Source organism: Dryobates pubescens, chromosome 11, assembly GCF_014839835.1.
Source record: "Dryobates pubescens isolate bDryPub1 chromosome 11, bDryPub1.pri, whole genome shotgun sequence".
Taxonomy (NCBI): domain Eukaryota; kingdom Metazoa; phylum Chordata; class Aves; order Piciformes; family Picidae; genus Dryobates; species Dryobates pubescens.
The window spans coordinates 114,864-130,436 of record NC_071622.1 but is presented as its reverse complement, the minus strand read 5'-3'; the positions used below and the strand labels follow the sequence as shown (position 1 = coordinate 130,436).

Sequence of the window (15,573 nt, the reverse complement as noted above, 5' to 3'; positions counted from 1 at the left end):
GTATGAATGAGTCAGAGGCTCTAAATTAAGTGAGGCTGGGAAAGGCCCTGGAACCTCACTGCTTGCTTTGTTATGGGGAAAGAAGAGCAAAAGTTGGACATCATCCTTGCTTGAGGCTTCTCATCACCCTTGACCCACAGGGACTTTCATATTGCAATAACAGTCCAATACATGTTATCCAAAAACTTAACTAAAGACAAATACCAATGTGCGTATCTTTAAGGATGCCAGAAAAAGAAAGTTGAAATATATCAAGATTCTGGACCAGATGCCTACAGAGGAATTCTAGATGGAACTCTGGAATAGGGAAGAGGGTTAGGCAGCTCAGACTAAGATCGCTTTGGACTTTTTTTTGCTGAGCTCCTTACCTACTATTGGCCCCATCAGCTAAGCCCTTAAGAGGATGTTTGCTTTAGTAAAGGAGTATTCAGCAAAGTTACTCCAGGGAAACCAGACCTCAACAAACCTTCCTTTACGAGCACATTATACATACACCCTAGTAGAATGATGTCAAGCCATGGGAGCAATTGTGGCTGAGCTCCCCCACCAAGCCTCCTTACAGACAGCTTTCTGACAGGGGATGAAGGAAAGAGGAGGTGAGGAGGTACTAAGACCATTCCTTTATGGAGGCAGAATCTGAAGATTTTGTTCATAAGAGAAGGAGGGAAAATGTTTTCCCCTCTGGTGTTCCAGAAGTATTGTTTAAAAGAAACAAATATGATACCGAAAAGAGCATGACAAAGAGCTCTGCCCTTTCTGGACTGAAGGCCTGTTGTGAAAGTGGCAGTTTTGGTGTGTGCTTCAAAACAAGCTTGTTGGTTTCAGCGTCCGCAAAAAGGAAGTAGAGCCCCAGCGGCTGGAACGGGAGAAATTAGAGACAAAGCTGCTTCCAAATGCTTTTCCATTTGGTTAGTGTACCTCAAGGTAGCCTCAAAATGTGGATCCTCAACATACTTTGTTAGTACAGATCCAAGATCTATCACCAACCGAGAAAGCAATCAAATCATTGACACCACACCACCAGAAAAAAACCGCAGGATGAGTAACACAAACACTGCAGTTTGCTTTGTAACTGAGCTGGTGTCATTCTTCACAGCGTCAGGCTATAGAAACATTCCTACCTGTGTTACATGGGAATCAGACATCCAGCTGCTGAACAGTTAGAGGCTACTCTTTTAGGAAAAAGCTTTCAGGCGCCAGAAAGTCAGATATGGAAACTTATACACAAGATATTTTGTTGTTGTTGTTTAATTACTTGTCCTTCTCCAGCCCTTTCTGCTTTTTTGCTGTCTAATGTTTCAAAGTGATCTTGCAGATTTTTTCAGCAAATAAAGTGTTAACAAAAGAAGAGATTCAACAAGAGATGATTTTAACTGTCACCTCTAGAGAACATGAACAAGCAGCTATCAAACCATGCTAGTGAGATCCAAATCTCACTGGGACTGGAAAGTAGGTTTCTCCAGTATGTCAGTTCTGCAACCAATCCCTAGCTTAATTTCTTCTTTTACAAATTTAGAGACAATAAGCTCCTCCTTAAGACTAGAAGCAACTACAGTACTTCTACCAGTTCAACCACCTGCAGTAAACCCCAAAGCAGATCTACAACATAAGAAAAAAGACGACCAAAACCTTCTAAAGACACAATAGCAAAGCTAGAGCCCAACTCGATGTTAGTGAGTTATACAATGCACACAGTCCAAAACCCAACAAAATGGGAAAGCGCCATTCAAAATCCTCTACACACCTGCTCTACACTGGAGAGCAGAAAGCAACAGAACATTTATAACACAACAAAAGACATTCTGACTAGCTGATCAAACTGCCATTCAGACACCAACACACCATCTACATTTCGTTACTTGGAACTTTAGCCATCCAACTCCAAACCACTTTATCACTGCACCAAAATCTTACAGCTAAGAAGAAATCAAGCTCGGCTTACCAAGCAACTCCTTACAGCCCTTAATACCAAACCAGGCAACTCACTCCAAGCTAAACTCTCTAAAACCTTCAGTCAGATTCTGATGGTTTGTTGTGAACACTATGGTACAACGTTAAAATGCTAGGACTTTTTTCCAGGGCAGTGGGAGCCAAGATTGGTTGAAATGCCAAGTGTTAATGCAAAATGGGGTTAGAGATTGTAATTTAAATGCATCCTTTTGTAGTCTTGTGTTTCAGCCATCCATTTATATGCAAAAGCAGTTCAGCAGAAGAAACAAAGGAAGGCTCTAAAAAAAAGGTTCACCAGCATGTTCTCCATTAACTTTTTCCCCTTCATGCAAGAAAACGACCCTTAGAGGGATGTGGTACATACCTTGAGGGTGAGGTCGACGGTAGCGGGAGAAACTGGAGTTAGGCTGGAGCTCTGTTGTAGAGTCTCCCTCCTAGGGAGGGGAAGGGTGTGGGGCAGGGGCACCTGAAAGGCAGGCAACACACATCACATTCTAACTATGTCTACTACAAAAGCCCCAGAAAAGCAAAGCTCAAGCTTTATTATGTGAGCTACAACTTCTTCAAGGCTTGAGCATTTGGCAGGGAAATTTTGGAAAAGGCAAAAATTCAGTAGGTGGGAAAAGGCCATCCAGCAGATGCTGAGATGCGTCTCATCTCTCTTTAAGAGGTTGAAGACTAGGCTTCTTAAGTGTCCATGTCTTCTGCACAGACAAATACCAATTTTCTGCATTGGGATTTACTTTAAAGTACCATTTCAGTTTACTGGTATGCAAAAATTCTTCCCAAGCCAAGTCTGACCCCTCTGGTACCAATACAGTACGTGGGGCTTTGTGGCCTTGAGTCCCGAGATGCCATTTCTGAAAAGAGGAAGCTACCAACCTTCAAAGTCACAGGACCATAAAACAAACCAAACCAGATTTGCCATTCAGTTACCTTGCCTTTCAAAAGATGAAAGATTTCAAACTTCAGGAAACAAATTTGTTATCATGCTATGGCTGTCTTAGCCTAAGGAAACACTGATGGATTTCCTAGGTGTTTTAAATGAAGTGTACCAGAACTCCTCAGTGGCCAGTCTATTACTGCTAACCATTTCTTTCTCCATTCAGGGCACAGCTAGAGGACTTCGACTGCATGAGCTAAGGCTAATCCAAAAGATAGAGATACTGAAGCTTTGAAGCAGGTGATAGCACAGATGCTTTGCAGCCAGGAGACCTTCTTTCCTGTGTTGGAAATCCAACTCCAACATGCCACAGGGGAGCACACACTGACATTGTTAACAAAAGAATTCATTCTTCCACACTAACCAAAGACAGAAACCACACCAACACAAGAAAATCCAGCAGAAGAGGAAGTTCAGCCAGTATTGCTTCAAAACTGAATTCAAGGATGCTGCAGTAAGCTGAAAAACATTTTCTAGATGGAATTCACAAGACACTGTCATAAAAAAATCTGAGATCCTACTGTATTATTCTTTCCTCCCCCAATGAACAAGTGACTCAACGCTGAACTAATTCTATTTCTGCTGCTTGAACAACAAAAATCACAAGATCCAAGTTGCCTAACAGCCCAGCACACTCAAGACAAACCTTATTTCACTACAAGTCACACAACCCAGCTTGTCTTCTCCATCACTGTACCACATTCACACAGTTCAGGATCACTGCCTTTATGAGGACTGCAAACACCTCCTCTGAGCAGCAGCTGAACAACTTGAAAGCCTGATGTCTGCGTCCAGAAACCATTAAGCTTCTCACTTCACATGCAGGTGCTATGATTTCAGGCTAGAGCTGAAAATTGCTTTGCTTGTAAAATCCTCTCTTCAAACTCACCCACAGACCTTTGCTACTGGTGCCAGCTTAAAGTTCTGAGAGCACATTTCCTCCCTTTGCTGGTTTAGAACTGTTCCCAGAAATAACTCTGCTTTCTGTGCTCTTTAGCTCATTGTGGTTGTTCAAAATACAAGAAAATCCCTGAAGAATTCCAGACCAGACACTAATCAAACCCCATGTCCTTCGGAGTAAGACCACTGGATAATGCACAGCTAGTTAACATGAAAGAAGCCCTAGCTGAAGGCACTATTTGGTGCTTTAAAGAAGCGTGAAAATATTTTCTTGTCTTCAAAGTCAAGACGATCACTGCAATAGACTTACGTTCGTCACCAAAGTCTCCTCCATTTTTGTAGTGCTAGTAGCCACTGTGTTAGGATGAGAAGAAGGTGTAGTGTAGTCTGTTACAGACTCCTGTGAAGAAAAATAATTCCATTAAAATGTCTCCCTTACCTAAATGAGATTTAAATTTCTCGGGCAGATGTCAGCCTTTCTAGAGGAGGAGTACACCGAGCAACAGAAGATTAGAATTTCACATTTATTTTTTACTCCTTACGAGGCATGTCCAGCAATCATTGTGGCTGAATTGCTACTGAGGCCAGAAGAAATCTTGGGAGATTACAGGTTGCCTCATGACCTCACAATATACATCTGGAAACAAGTCAAAACCCAGGCTGCAAAGCAAGACTATACTGAGCGATGTACTGCCTGGGCACTAGACATACCCGACTGTGGTGGCGTAACCAATTATCACCTGTCACCCAAGATGCTTTAGCCATCTGCAGGCAGTTTCAGCCCATTTAACAAGTAAAATATGTTAGCTGAAAGAGTTCTGTAGCTTTAAATAAATCAGACATTTCTTGGGTAAACCTATAACAAGCAAGGCCCTCCAGATTCAAAAGAACACGTAGGGATTGGTTGCTATTTGCAAAACAGTTTTCTTTCCTTGAAGTCAAGTCTCTGAAAGACACAAGACTCGGTTAGATGGTGAAGTCCACCTCCCAATTTCTGTGCTGAGCAGTGATTTCAAGGAAGACAAGCACTGAAATTTCCACTGTAACCAGAGGCTACTCTTGAAGCTTGCCACAGTTAAACGGATCTTTAAGGACTCAATGAAGAAGGCCAAGCTGCAGCCAGTGCCTACTGCAGTTGTGAGTATAAACTGCCCGATAGAAGTGTTTCATTGATAACACTGCCAGCTCTCTGGAGAATGACCTACAATGCACAAAAAAAGGCACTGCTACACATGTGAAGCCATGCTGAGCACTGTTCCTCTGCAGCCTACCCTGGGTGATCCTGCTTTGGCAAGAGTGTTGGACTCAATCTCTGGAAGTCCCTTCCAATCCCTAACACTCTGGGATTCTGTGATTGTATTCTGGACAGGCAAACAGGTGTTATCGGAACCTGACCCACAGACTTTGTTAGATGAACAGTGACCCTGAATTAGCCAAGATACACTCTCCAGTAAGCAGTGCAAACTCCAAAGTTTTGCATGTCTGAAGCCCAGCAAAGGCTCTATTGTTTTTGCAGAACCAAACTGCAAGAAGGAACCGAAGGAGAAATAAGCAGCGGGACTGTTGAAGAGTGCCTGGATTTGCCCATAAAATGATTTTGAAGGCACAAACCACATCAGGCTTGTTTAATTGCATCTGATTAGTACAGTGATAAGCTGTTTAACAAGTGCACTCTCAATCTAGCCTCAAGCCTATGAAAATGTCTTCTAAAAGAGCAGTAAAAGCATCAAGATACTAAACTGGCAAGTAACAAAGAATCCTCAAGTATGAGCTCATTTTGGTAAAGATTAGAACAACAACCTAAAGCATAATGGGGTGAGAGAGGACACAATGTACACATATTTACAAAGGAAACAGAGAGAGTATTTTCTCCATTTAGTTACTTCCCTCACTCGTTAAGCTGGTGAAATACAAGGCACGTTTCCTGCAAAGCGAAGTCACAGGCTTACATTTGATTCCAACATGCAACCTACACTTAGGTGGAATATGGCAAGCACATGAGGTTGCTTTAATCACAAGGTCCTTCCCATGAGCTACTTTGCTTCCTAGTATCTAACGATGCTTTACTGCATAAGAAAGAGGAAGTTTTTAGTACAGTATTATTGAAATTCCTTCAAGGCTTGTATGTAAGTTTTACAGGATCTCATCACTAAAATTCCTTACAACAGATATCAGATTACAGCTATTGCTAGCTTTCTCACTTTGGAAATTTACAGCACAGAAGTGCTGAAAATCAAACAATCACATTAACTCTGATGCCCTTAGAAGCGCATGTGCAATGCTGAACCACCTCACAAGGACGAGTTCCATGCTGAACACGCAGGTAGGACAATGCTTTAGCCATAACAACACTACTCCATGAACTGTAGGTTAACCATCAGCCTTCATTTACTGGTACAGTAAATCTAAGAAGCTTTTTGTAGTTCAATTAAAGTGATTCTTCTTCTACAGCGGTTCTACTGAAGAAGTGAACAGACTACTTCATGATAAACTAGTAACAGCCAGAGACTATACATGGTTTTTTATCTACAAGCTGTTTATACCTGAAGAAAAAGAATCAGCAAACTCTGAATGAGATCACAGAACCTGAAGTGGCTTTATGAACAAAGGGACAAGGCAGACCTCAGAATTGATCTTGCTATAAAGAATCAGATTAGTATGTAGGATTAATCAGCTATTTGATTTGTTCCAAATTTATGTAAAACCACCCAAACCAGAGAGCTTGTTAAATACTCAAAATTTACTCTTTTAGACATAATCTAAAACAGATGTTACCAGGTACCTGTACAAACATTTCACTGCCATGTCCACAACCAGGTATTGATCCCTCCTGTAATGTGAAAGCTTCAAAACCTTTGAGATGCTAGGGTTGGGAAAGGCAAGGGCTAAGTCTCTCTGATCCAGAGACTTACACATCAGATTGTCTTTTCTCTAAAAAGATTGCAACACTCAGGAGAAACAGCTGCAATTGCTTCAGGGCGCCATGATTATGTTCTAATCTTAAGCATCTCACCAGTATGAGTCAACTTATATTTATGTAGTTTCTCTAAGGTGAAACAGTCTTGTAGGATCAAACTCATGTGCTCTTCTTAAAGCATTTATTTTGGGATGGATGGGGTACTTTTACAAAGCTTCTGCTTCTGAAGGAGGACAGCTGGCTAGACTTTTACAGACATTTATATCATCAAATACACTACAGAAAGTGTGCCTTCCTGGAAGATGAGCAGTAGCCTCTGAGAAGGATGTTTGTTCAAGAGTGTCAAAAGATAAATCATGTAGGTGTGCTAAAAACTTCAACATCTGCCATTCAAACAACAGATCAGAGATGTCATCACTGCTTCCCTCACAAACAACCAATGGAAAGAGAACAAAGACAAGAGAAAGCAACTGCAATCAATACAAGAACTCCAAGGCTGGAGCACTGTTTGAATTAAAAGTCACTTTAAAAAGTAGCAAGACTTTTCTATTCCTGCAAAATCTAGAGGAAGCTTTCCCTATCCAACAGATCTGCAGGCTGTTGGTTCAACTTTCATAGAATTAAATATAAAATACAACTACATCCCTTTCCTAGGAAAAACAACTTACTGGTGCCCTGGGAACTACTCATGATAAAGGAATTCAAAAGCAAACCTTGAGACAGGAATATTCAGGCCTATTATTAAATTCTTCTATTAGCAACAACTTAATGAGGAAGTTATTTGGCATTTTCATGTCCAGCATAAACTGGAAAGTTTCCTTTCGCTCTGCTCTTCCCTCCAGAAGACTGAAGCTTGGCACTTTTATACTGCGTTGGTTCTAAAGAACCCTGGCAACCCATGTTTAACTAAGACCAGAAAGGCACAAAATTCAGACTTCCCCTTTGACGATCTGATACTTTAAAAATACAACTACAGAGATGAAAATTATGCTGATTTCAGTAGAGCTACTCTACATCACTTTTAACCTGGAGTAATCAATTGAAGACACATTCCCTATGTGGCTTAGAAGCGGCACCTCCAGTTATCGTGATCTCTGGTCACAGGAGCTTGAAAGACAGCAGGAAACCACATGACACAGAGAAGCAACCTTTTTAATCAAAACCCAGCAAGCTGGTGATCATGACTCTGCACACAAGAAAAGCACATTATCCATTTCTGGAATCAACATTAACCATTCACATCAATTTACAAGATGGAAACTGCCAGGAAGAACAAGAAATCCCAGTAATAAATTTTTTTCAGAATTTCCCATTCCAGTGGAAAAACAAGTTTGCAGTTACCATGTTGGAAGCAAATGATTAACACTTCTCTGTAACAACACGTCATTGAGAGAGCACCTTCTGCTTGAGTGACACCTTGGCAAGAAGCTGCCAAAACTGTCTTGTCTTTTAACTGCAGGTGACAAAGGCAATTTGTGAGTGACTTGCATTTCAAATTCTTCAACTCTTACTGTAAGTTTTGCAGAGGGCTGGTTTTCCTAAATGGCATCAGAAAATTTCTACTCAAGAGTAGGAAAAGGGAGGCCGAGACAGCACGCAGCAAGTGAGTCTAAACTCACAAAACTGCTTTGCAAACATACAAGAAGCACTTTTTCCTTTACCAAAGCAGCATAACTATCCACTAGTAACTATTCAAACTGCCTGGTTTCTTTATATCCGGTATAAGCCAGCCACAGTTGCTGCTCAAGACAATGGTGCCATAGCAAGGGCAGTCCTCACACTGGTCTGTAGGCGAAAAGGAGAGCATACTTCTGTTGATGTCATCAGCCAGCGCTATCAATGCACCACAGCTAAGAACTGACCTGTAGAACAATGATTCCTGACAGCAAGTCACCTCATTGTTACGCAGTTAGAAGTAAGTCAGGGAAATTCCATGCAGACAGCTATGGTAACATCCTGAAGTTCTGCAAGGGATACCTCAACAATATCCAAGCCAACACAAGCTGACATACAGATCCTTTAGGCAAACTAATTGAGCTTTATACAATGCTTTAGTATCTCCCTAGTTTAGAGATTTCTTTTTTCACAGAACAGCACTCGGTTCACAGCTTCAGGTCATCCTTGCACTCACCCAGCAACAGTGCACTACAGTTATCTGCTGAAAGTCAAGCGCTCATCCTGCACATAAGCAGATATATCCCAGTTTACACATTCTGCCTATGCCAGGCTTCAGCACAACTCTCTGCAGCAAGGCTCAGGACAGAGTTTTCACATTCACAAGGCAGCAAAAAAATTAAAACCTTCCAAGCTGCTCTCTGAACAGGGGTATGACAAATGACACATCTCCATACCACGTCCAGAGGAACCGCTGAATTCAAGCAGGGCCAGCGTGTTTTGGATCTGCCATTCAGTGGGTTCTGCTGTTGTGGTAACGATCACCAGCAGGCAACCAAGTGTCAATTACATGCCTGTCACCATGTTTTACAAAGGGTACTCGGCAATTTGTCAGTACTTTTCTTACCTTTGTGCTCGTTCCAAACTCAGGAGCAGAGACCGATATCATCGTTCCTATTTCCGTGGTCAGCTCACTTGGTGCTTTTGTTTCCTTTGTAGTGACAGGTTCTGGACTTCTGACAGTGGTGGGAGATGGCTTCTCCTGTCCCTCAGGCTCTCCCTGTTGGGCATCCTTCACCTTTCTGTTCTTTAAAGAACGTTCTTTCCCAATAGGACCAGGTTTATACTCTTTGTTTTCTACCGGACTCAAGTCTGGAAGCTAAGTTAGTGTTAACTTGTCAGTTATATCTTCCCCCCATGTTTTGTCCCACATAAAGATTTTAACATACTTAAAATAATAATGTTGAGATCTAACAAAGCTTTCCTGAAGAGTAAACATTTTCTAAGAGATAACTCATTTGAGACTAAGTTAGCCATACATATATAAAATGCACTCATTCTGAACACTGGGAATCTAAACCTTTGTTTTCAAGCAGTACGTGTTTTATGTGAAGTGGCAGAGTTCAACTACAGTAAGATCCAATTAAAACTTACAGAAAAAACCCAAACAGCTTGATAAGAAAAACACAAAACAGTATAGAAGCCACACTGGTTAGTTTAATTTTCAGAGAACCAGGATTTTACAGTGCCCCAGGAAACTAGAACAGAACTACCTTCCTTTGGAGCTATCTTGGTGTACGATGGATACTCAGGAGAAAAAATAACAAACACCTACACACAAGCTTCCCTTATGCTGCAGATACCGTGGCTGGAACAACTGCTGCAACTTAGTAGTTCCTCCTCGTGCTGCTGAATTAAAGCGGAGTGAAGAGCCTTGGGGAACCCCCATGCTCTGCTGTTTAAATAGCCTTTCTGGCTGAGACTGCTCAGCCCACTTCACTACAGAGCAGCACAGTAATTCATAGAATCATAGAATCAACAACGCTGGAAAAGACCTCAAAGATCATCAAGTCCAATCTATCACCCAACACCTCATGATTAACTAAACCATGGCTTCAAGTGCCACATCCAATCCCCTCAAACACCCCCAGTGATGGTGACTCCACCACCTCCCTGGGCAGCACATCCCAATGGCCAATTACTCTTTCTGGGAAGAACTTTCTCCTCACCTCCAGCCTAAACTTCCGCTGGTGCAGCTTGAGACTGTGTCCTCTTGTTCTGGTGCTGGCCGCCTGGGAGAAGAGACCAACTCCCTCCTGTCTACAACCTCCCTTCAGGAAGTTGTAGAGAGCAATACGATCTTAATTCCTTAAAGACAGTCCTTAAAATCCTCTTCCTTAAGCTTTGATATTGGAAAGGCATAAGGTGCTGGCGTTGTCTCTATAAACGCAAACCAGCTGTTTTGGGGGTAGATGAAGACTACAATACAATGTCTTTGGAGAGGGTGGAGTTTCTCAAAGGACTTTGGTACCCTTAGGAGGCCAGCAGAGCCCAGCTTTCGGTAGTATTAACTATTGTGTATTTCTCTGCTGTACCCGTTTCGTATTTTGCTATAAAAACCCCATGAATTGCATCATGCCTACCGAGTCCCTCATGCAGAATTAAATTCATTCTATGCATGACTGCAGATTTCAGCTTTTTTAAAAACCAAAAAACCCCCAAACTGCCAGCACACACAAAGAAACACTGGGTCTAGAAAAAAACAAAAGGGCTTTATTTACATCAGGACCTCTGCCAAATCTCAGATATCAAGAGGGACTAAACAGCTGGTTCTACTGTAAGTCACCAGTCAAGTTCGTGGGCCACAACCACATCTTCCTCGAATTAAGAATTATAGAATGGCTCAAGTTGAAAGGGACCTTTAAAGATCATGCAGTTCCAATACCCCTGCCATGGGCAGAGACTCTCCCACTCAACCAGGCTGCTCAAAGCCTCATACAGCCTGGTCTTAAACACTTCAAGGGAGGAGGCATCTGCAACTTCTCTGGGCAACCCATGCCAGAGTCTGACCATCCTCACAGTAAGAGCTTCTCTTCTGTATGTCCAATCACCATCTACCTTGCCCATTGCCCCTTTTCCTATCACCACTGACCCTTATAAATAGAACCTCCTCAGGTTTCCTGTAGTCCCCTTCAGGTACTGGAAGGCTGCTATAAGGTCTCCCTAGAACCTCCTCTTCTCCAGGCTGAACAGACCCAACTCCCTCAGCCTGTCCTTACAGGAGAGGCGCTCCAGCTCTCTGATCATCCTCTGGACCCTCTCACACAGATCCACGTCTGTCTTGTGTTGGGAACCCAGCAGAGCTGGACGCAGTACTCCAGGGGCAGCCTCACAAGAGCAGAATCACGTTTCTCAATCTGATGGCCACAGAACCAATCAAGAAGTTGGTGCTGAGTGCTAACAATGCACAGATCAGTACACGTGGGAGCAGAAATAACAGGAAACGGTTTCATTAAGAATCACTGAAGTTGAGACTTCAGAACTAAGCAAGGCATGATGCATCATTCAGAGGTGGGTAAAGCAAGCATGGTAACAGGAAGACTAGTGAAACTGGACATACAGCCAGGGCAGAAACAGAACATTTGCTTCAAAACAGAGCTCAAAGACTGAGCAAACTAAGGTCAAGAGAAAACCAAAACCAGCAAACAAAATCAAAATGCCCTATCATATCCAGAGTCTCCCAACAAATCTATCGCAATTTCATAAAGCCAGCCCTGCTCTAGCCACATCCCTTGTTCCAACAGAATCAGACAGGCTAGGGGGCTAGGATCCCATTTACTTATGCTTGTTTCTTGAACTGAACTCCCCATCTTCTCTCCAAGATGTTTTTAGGGAACTGAACTGAACGAATATTTTGTTCCACTATTTGCAACCTCTTTTCAATGGAACGTCTTTACGTTTAAAAGTTTTACCTTCTGTGCTTTGATGGGGCCAGCCCGAGGCTGTTTCTGTCTTTGCTCTTTTGGTTCTGGTAGCTTCTCAGTGGACTTCTCAGAAAGTACAGGGCCAACTTCATTGTCACTGCCACTGGAAGCTGGGGCTCCAAACTGAATGGTTTCTATACCAAGATCGACTCCACCTTCTTGCCCAGGCTTTGTACCCTAGTTAAAAGGTAAATATTTAATGCATTAAAAAAAATTTTGGATCAGTAAAATCCCACCGGTTCAGAGCACAAAATACACTCAGCTGAAAACCACTAAAAGGGTACATTTACCTTCTGCTAGCAAAAACATTATTTGGAGGAGTAAAGAATGTATGAATGTACGCTTGCTCTTCCTAAAGTTCCTACTGCTTATACGAATTCAAAAGCAAGGAGAGAGAAAAAAGACCAGCGAAGAAATACAATAAACAAGATCAAGATGATGAAGTGGCAGAGAAGGAGGAAAGAAGTGCAATATTAAAATGTCCAGATTCAAGTTGACAAGATTCTCATAGAAGTTCACTTCAAAAGGAGCAATAAGAAATTAAAAAATATTTTCAAATCTCACAGTGAAGCTAAAATGTTCTTCTAGGAGAAACAATGTCAAGACCAAAAAAAGTCATCAAAACAAAATCACAGGACTTAAACCACAAGCTATAGGGTTATGCAAATTCCATGGGGTAAATAGAGCTAATATAGTTGGAAAGAATCTACTGCTTTTTGTGTCTCTGATTTAATAAGGGATATTTAGTTCTTTTGAGACATGCTGTTTTTGCCTACACTATTGAGCTCTACACCCAAGTGCTGGCATGCAACCTGGGCAATATTTTTACTTTAGAATGCACTGCACAACAGCAGTCAGCAGGTGCCTGTCAATAACTGAGTTTATGCAGAGAACAGTTTTTCCATGCTCCAATCATAAAAGCAGTAATCTGTACTGTCTCCTGACTTCAGACAATTCTAGATGCAGTAGTTTAAGTATGTGAAAACCTGAATATATGGATCATATGTATTTGATCCCAATGAGATATAATTTGAGTAAGCTTCACAAACAGCTACTCTTCTTCCCTTCATTCTTACCTCTGGAGGTGTAGCTGCACCAAAAGATGTCAAAGGCTTGTTCCAAGCACTAACTGAAGGTGGCTGAGGTGGGCTAATAGGTCCCACTGACAATTAAGACAAAAAGAGAGAGTTAAAAAAAACCACTGTTGCTAAATGCAGCATTCAACTAAAATTACTGATTGACTGATAATCTAGTAAAAAACATTCTGACTAAATAAGCTTTGGTTAGAAACTCTTAACCTATTATTCAGCAGTTAACAATATGCTCCCTACTTAGCTGGGGCAATCATGTTTGGAAGCATGACCAAGCCTGACAAAAGAGACTCCTGAAAGCAGTGACACCTGCTCATTCATAGTGAATGAAGAACATGATGTAGACTGCTAGGCAATACCACACTGCAAAAACCTCCTTCCAGGGGTATTCATAAGTTACAACACGGCACTTGGGAATGCTGTCCTGTATTCCCTGCGCTAAATAAATTTGCAGGTACAAATGAGACATCAACAGAGTGCTGGCAATCGGCATTCTCTAACTGCGACACTTGCTCCCACCCCAAACCCAAAAGACACTACTTACATTTTTTGGAGATGTCATTTAGAACTGCTGAAGGAGGCACCTTGTTTTCCCATAATTCAGCTCCTAGCCCATTGTGAGCCTGGGTGTTTTGCAGAACTTTGCCTGATGCTGTGTATTCTGCACTGGCTGTCCCTCCTGCTGCCTGGTTTGGTGTCTGAGCAGCAGTCTGCGGCTGGACTGGAGTCTGTGTCGGACCAGGAGGCTGTGCCTGAGCTTGAGCCTGCTGTGCAGCTGCAGCCGCTGCCTGTTGCTGCTGCTTCTTGGCAAACCTGGGTGGAAGCTTGGAATTCTGACCTCGGCCTTTTTCACTTGATCCTTTTTTGGTCCAAACCTGTAAGCAGAAGTTGATTTTATTCTTACAGGTGACAGTCTGTATGGACAACCAACTGTGCATTCTGTAGTAGCAAAAACCAAATAGATTAAGCCAAAGGCCATTTAACTACAGGAGCAATGACTTCTCATCCATTTTCCTCTTTGAATCAAATTAAATACAAGCAATAGCATAAATCTTTATCACAGTATGAAAAATGATCATTTTGGTTTGCCAGCTCCACCTGCCTGACAGTGTCTGATCAGAAAGTACGGAATGCTAAGATGACTAAGTAAAAATTGGTTTTATTATTAACACAAGCATCTAGTTATATTTATAAGGTGAAAATAGAGGTTTTTTTAGGAAAGCACATTCTGCATGCTTCACAACATTCCCAGTAATGCAAGGAACTCTTTCCCGCTATAAATGCTGGTCTTGTACCTGCACCGTTTGTTCCTCCTTCTTTCTGCGCTCTTCATCTTGCAAGCGTTTTTGCTGCTTCTTAGACACCACTTCTGTGAAACCATCATCATTCAAGTTAGATTGGGAGTCTTCAAGTACTGTCACTTCAGGGTGATCATCAATGATCACAACACCTATAGAAAAAGGAAAGGTATAGATGCTGCTGTTTTAGTATCTTCAGATGCAGCACACCAAGTCAGATCTGATTCAGAGTGGAAGCAGTTTCCCCACAGACACAAACTGTGGCCCCAATTAAAAGTAAGCTTCTGCTTAGCAAATGTTTTGCTGTTGAGTTTGAACACAAGCAGTTAATCTTTAAGAACTGAAAAATTGGAGGTTCCTCTGCTGAAATATCCAGGAAGTAAGAACTAAAACATCATAATGAATAATTAACAGCCTTCCTGAATATCAGCTGTAAGCTCATCAGTGATATGCCTTCACTTATGAAGGTTAAACAAATTATTAGACCATGGTGGAAAATTGTCCGAATGACTGAGTTAAGATCAAGTGAAAAAAGTGTTCTTATCCAAATATAGAAACACAATGAGACTTGCCACCTTTCAGAGGCACAGACATTGCTAATTAGATATGACAAAGATGGCAACACTCAAGTACACAATCACTTTGGTGTTTCAAAAAAAAAAAAAAAAAAAAAATCACCTTTCCTTTTTGGTAAACTCTCAAACATCTAGCTCTTCATGCAGGAAAGCTAGCAGGGGTCAAAATTCAGCATATGAGCAGTACATACTTGCGTAATTGTTAAGATCAAACTGAGATAAGGCATCCACTTTTTCCTTGGGCTTCTTTGGACCAGCCTTAGGTTCTTCTCTCTTTTTGCCGCCTGTATCCTTGGTGGTTTTTTGTCCTGTGGCAGTAACAGCTCCGTCGTCCTGATGTAAAGAGGTGCCACTGGTGGGATCAACACCAGGGACAGCTGCCGTCTGCTCTTCAAACGGCCTGTGTTAGAAGGAAACCACGAAAAGTAAAACTAATGACTAACCACAGAGAACACTCAGAAAGGAGTTAGTTAATCTAATTCAGATCACATTATAGGGCTGCAAATATCTACTGTGCAACT

General features: G+C 41.8%; 1 protein-coding gene across 1 annotated transcript in view; it reads right to left on the bottom strand.

Moving 5' to 3' along the window:
• Positions 1–15,573, bottom strand: part of PRRC2C (proline rich coiled-coil 2C) — a 56,683-nt gene that overhangs the window by 20,244 nt on the left and 20,866 nt on the right. Inside the window, exons 16-23 of the mRNA XM_054165595.1 lie at positions 15,244–15,452; positions 14,475–14,629; positions 13,724–14,054; positions 13,165–13,250; positions 12,077–12,265; positions 9,232–9,483; positions 4,104–4,193; positions 2,315–2,416 (exon numbers count right to left, since the gene is read on the bottom strand). Coding sequence (XP_054021570.1) covers positions 2,315–2,416; positions 4,104–4,193; positions 9,232–9,483; positions 12,077–12,265; positions 13,165–13,250; positions 13,724–14,054; positions 14,475–14,629; positions 15,244–15,452 — 1,414 coding nt within the window. The remainder of the gene's footprint in view (positions 1–2,314; positions 2,417–4,103; positions 4,194–9,231; positions 9,484–12,076; positions 12,266–13,164; positions 13,251–13,723; positions 14,055–14,474; positions 14,630–15,243; positions 15,453–15,573) is intronic.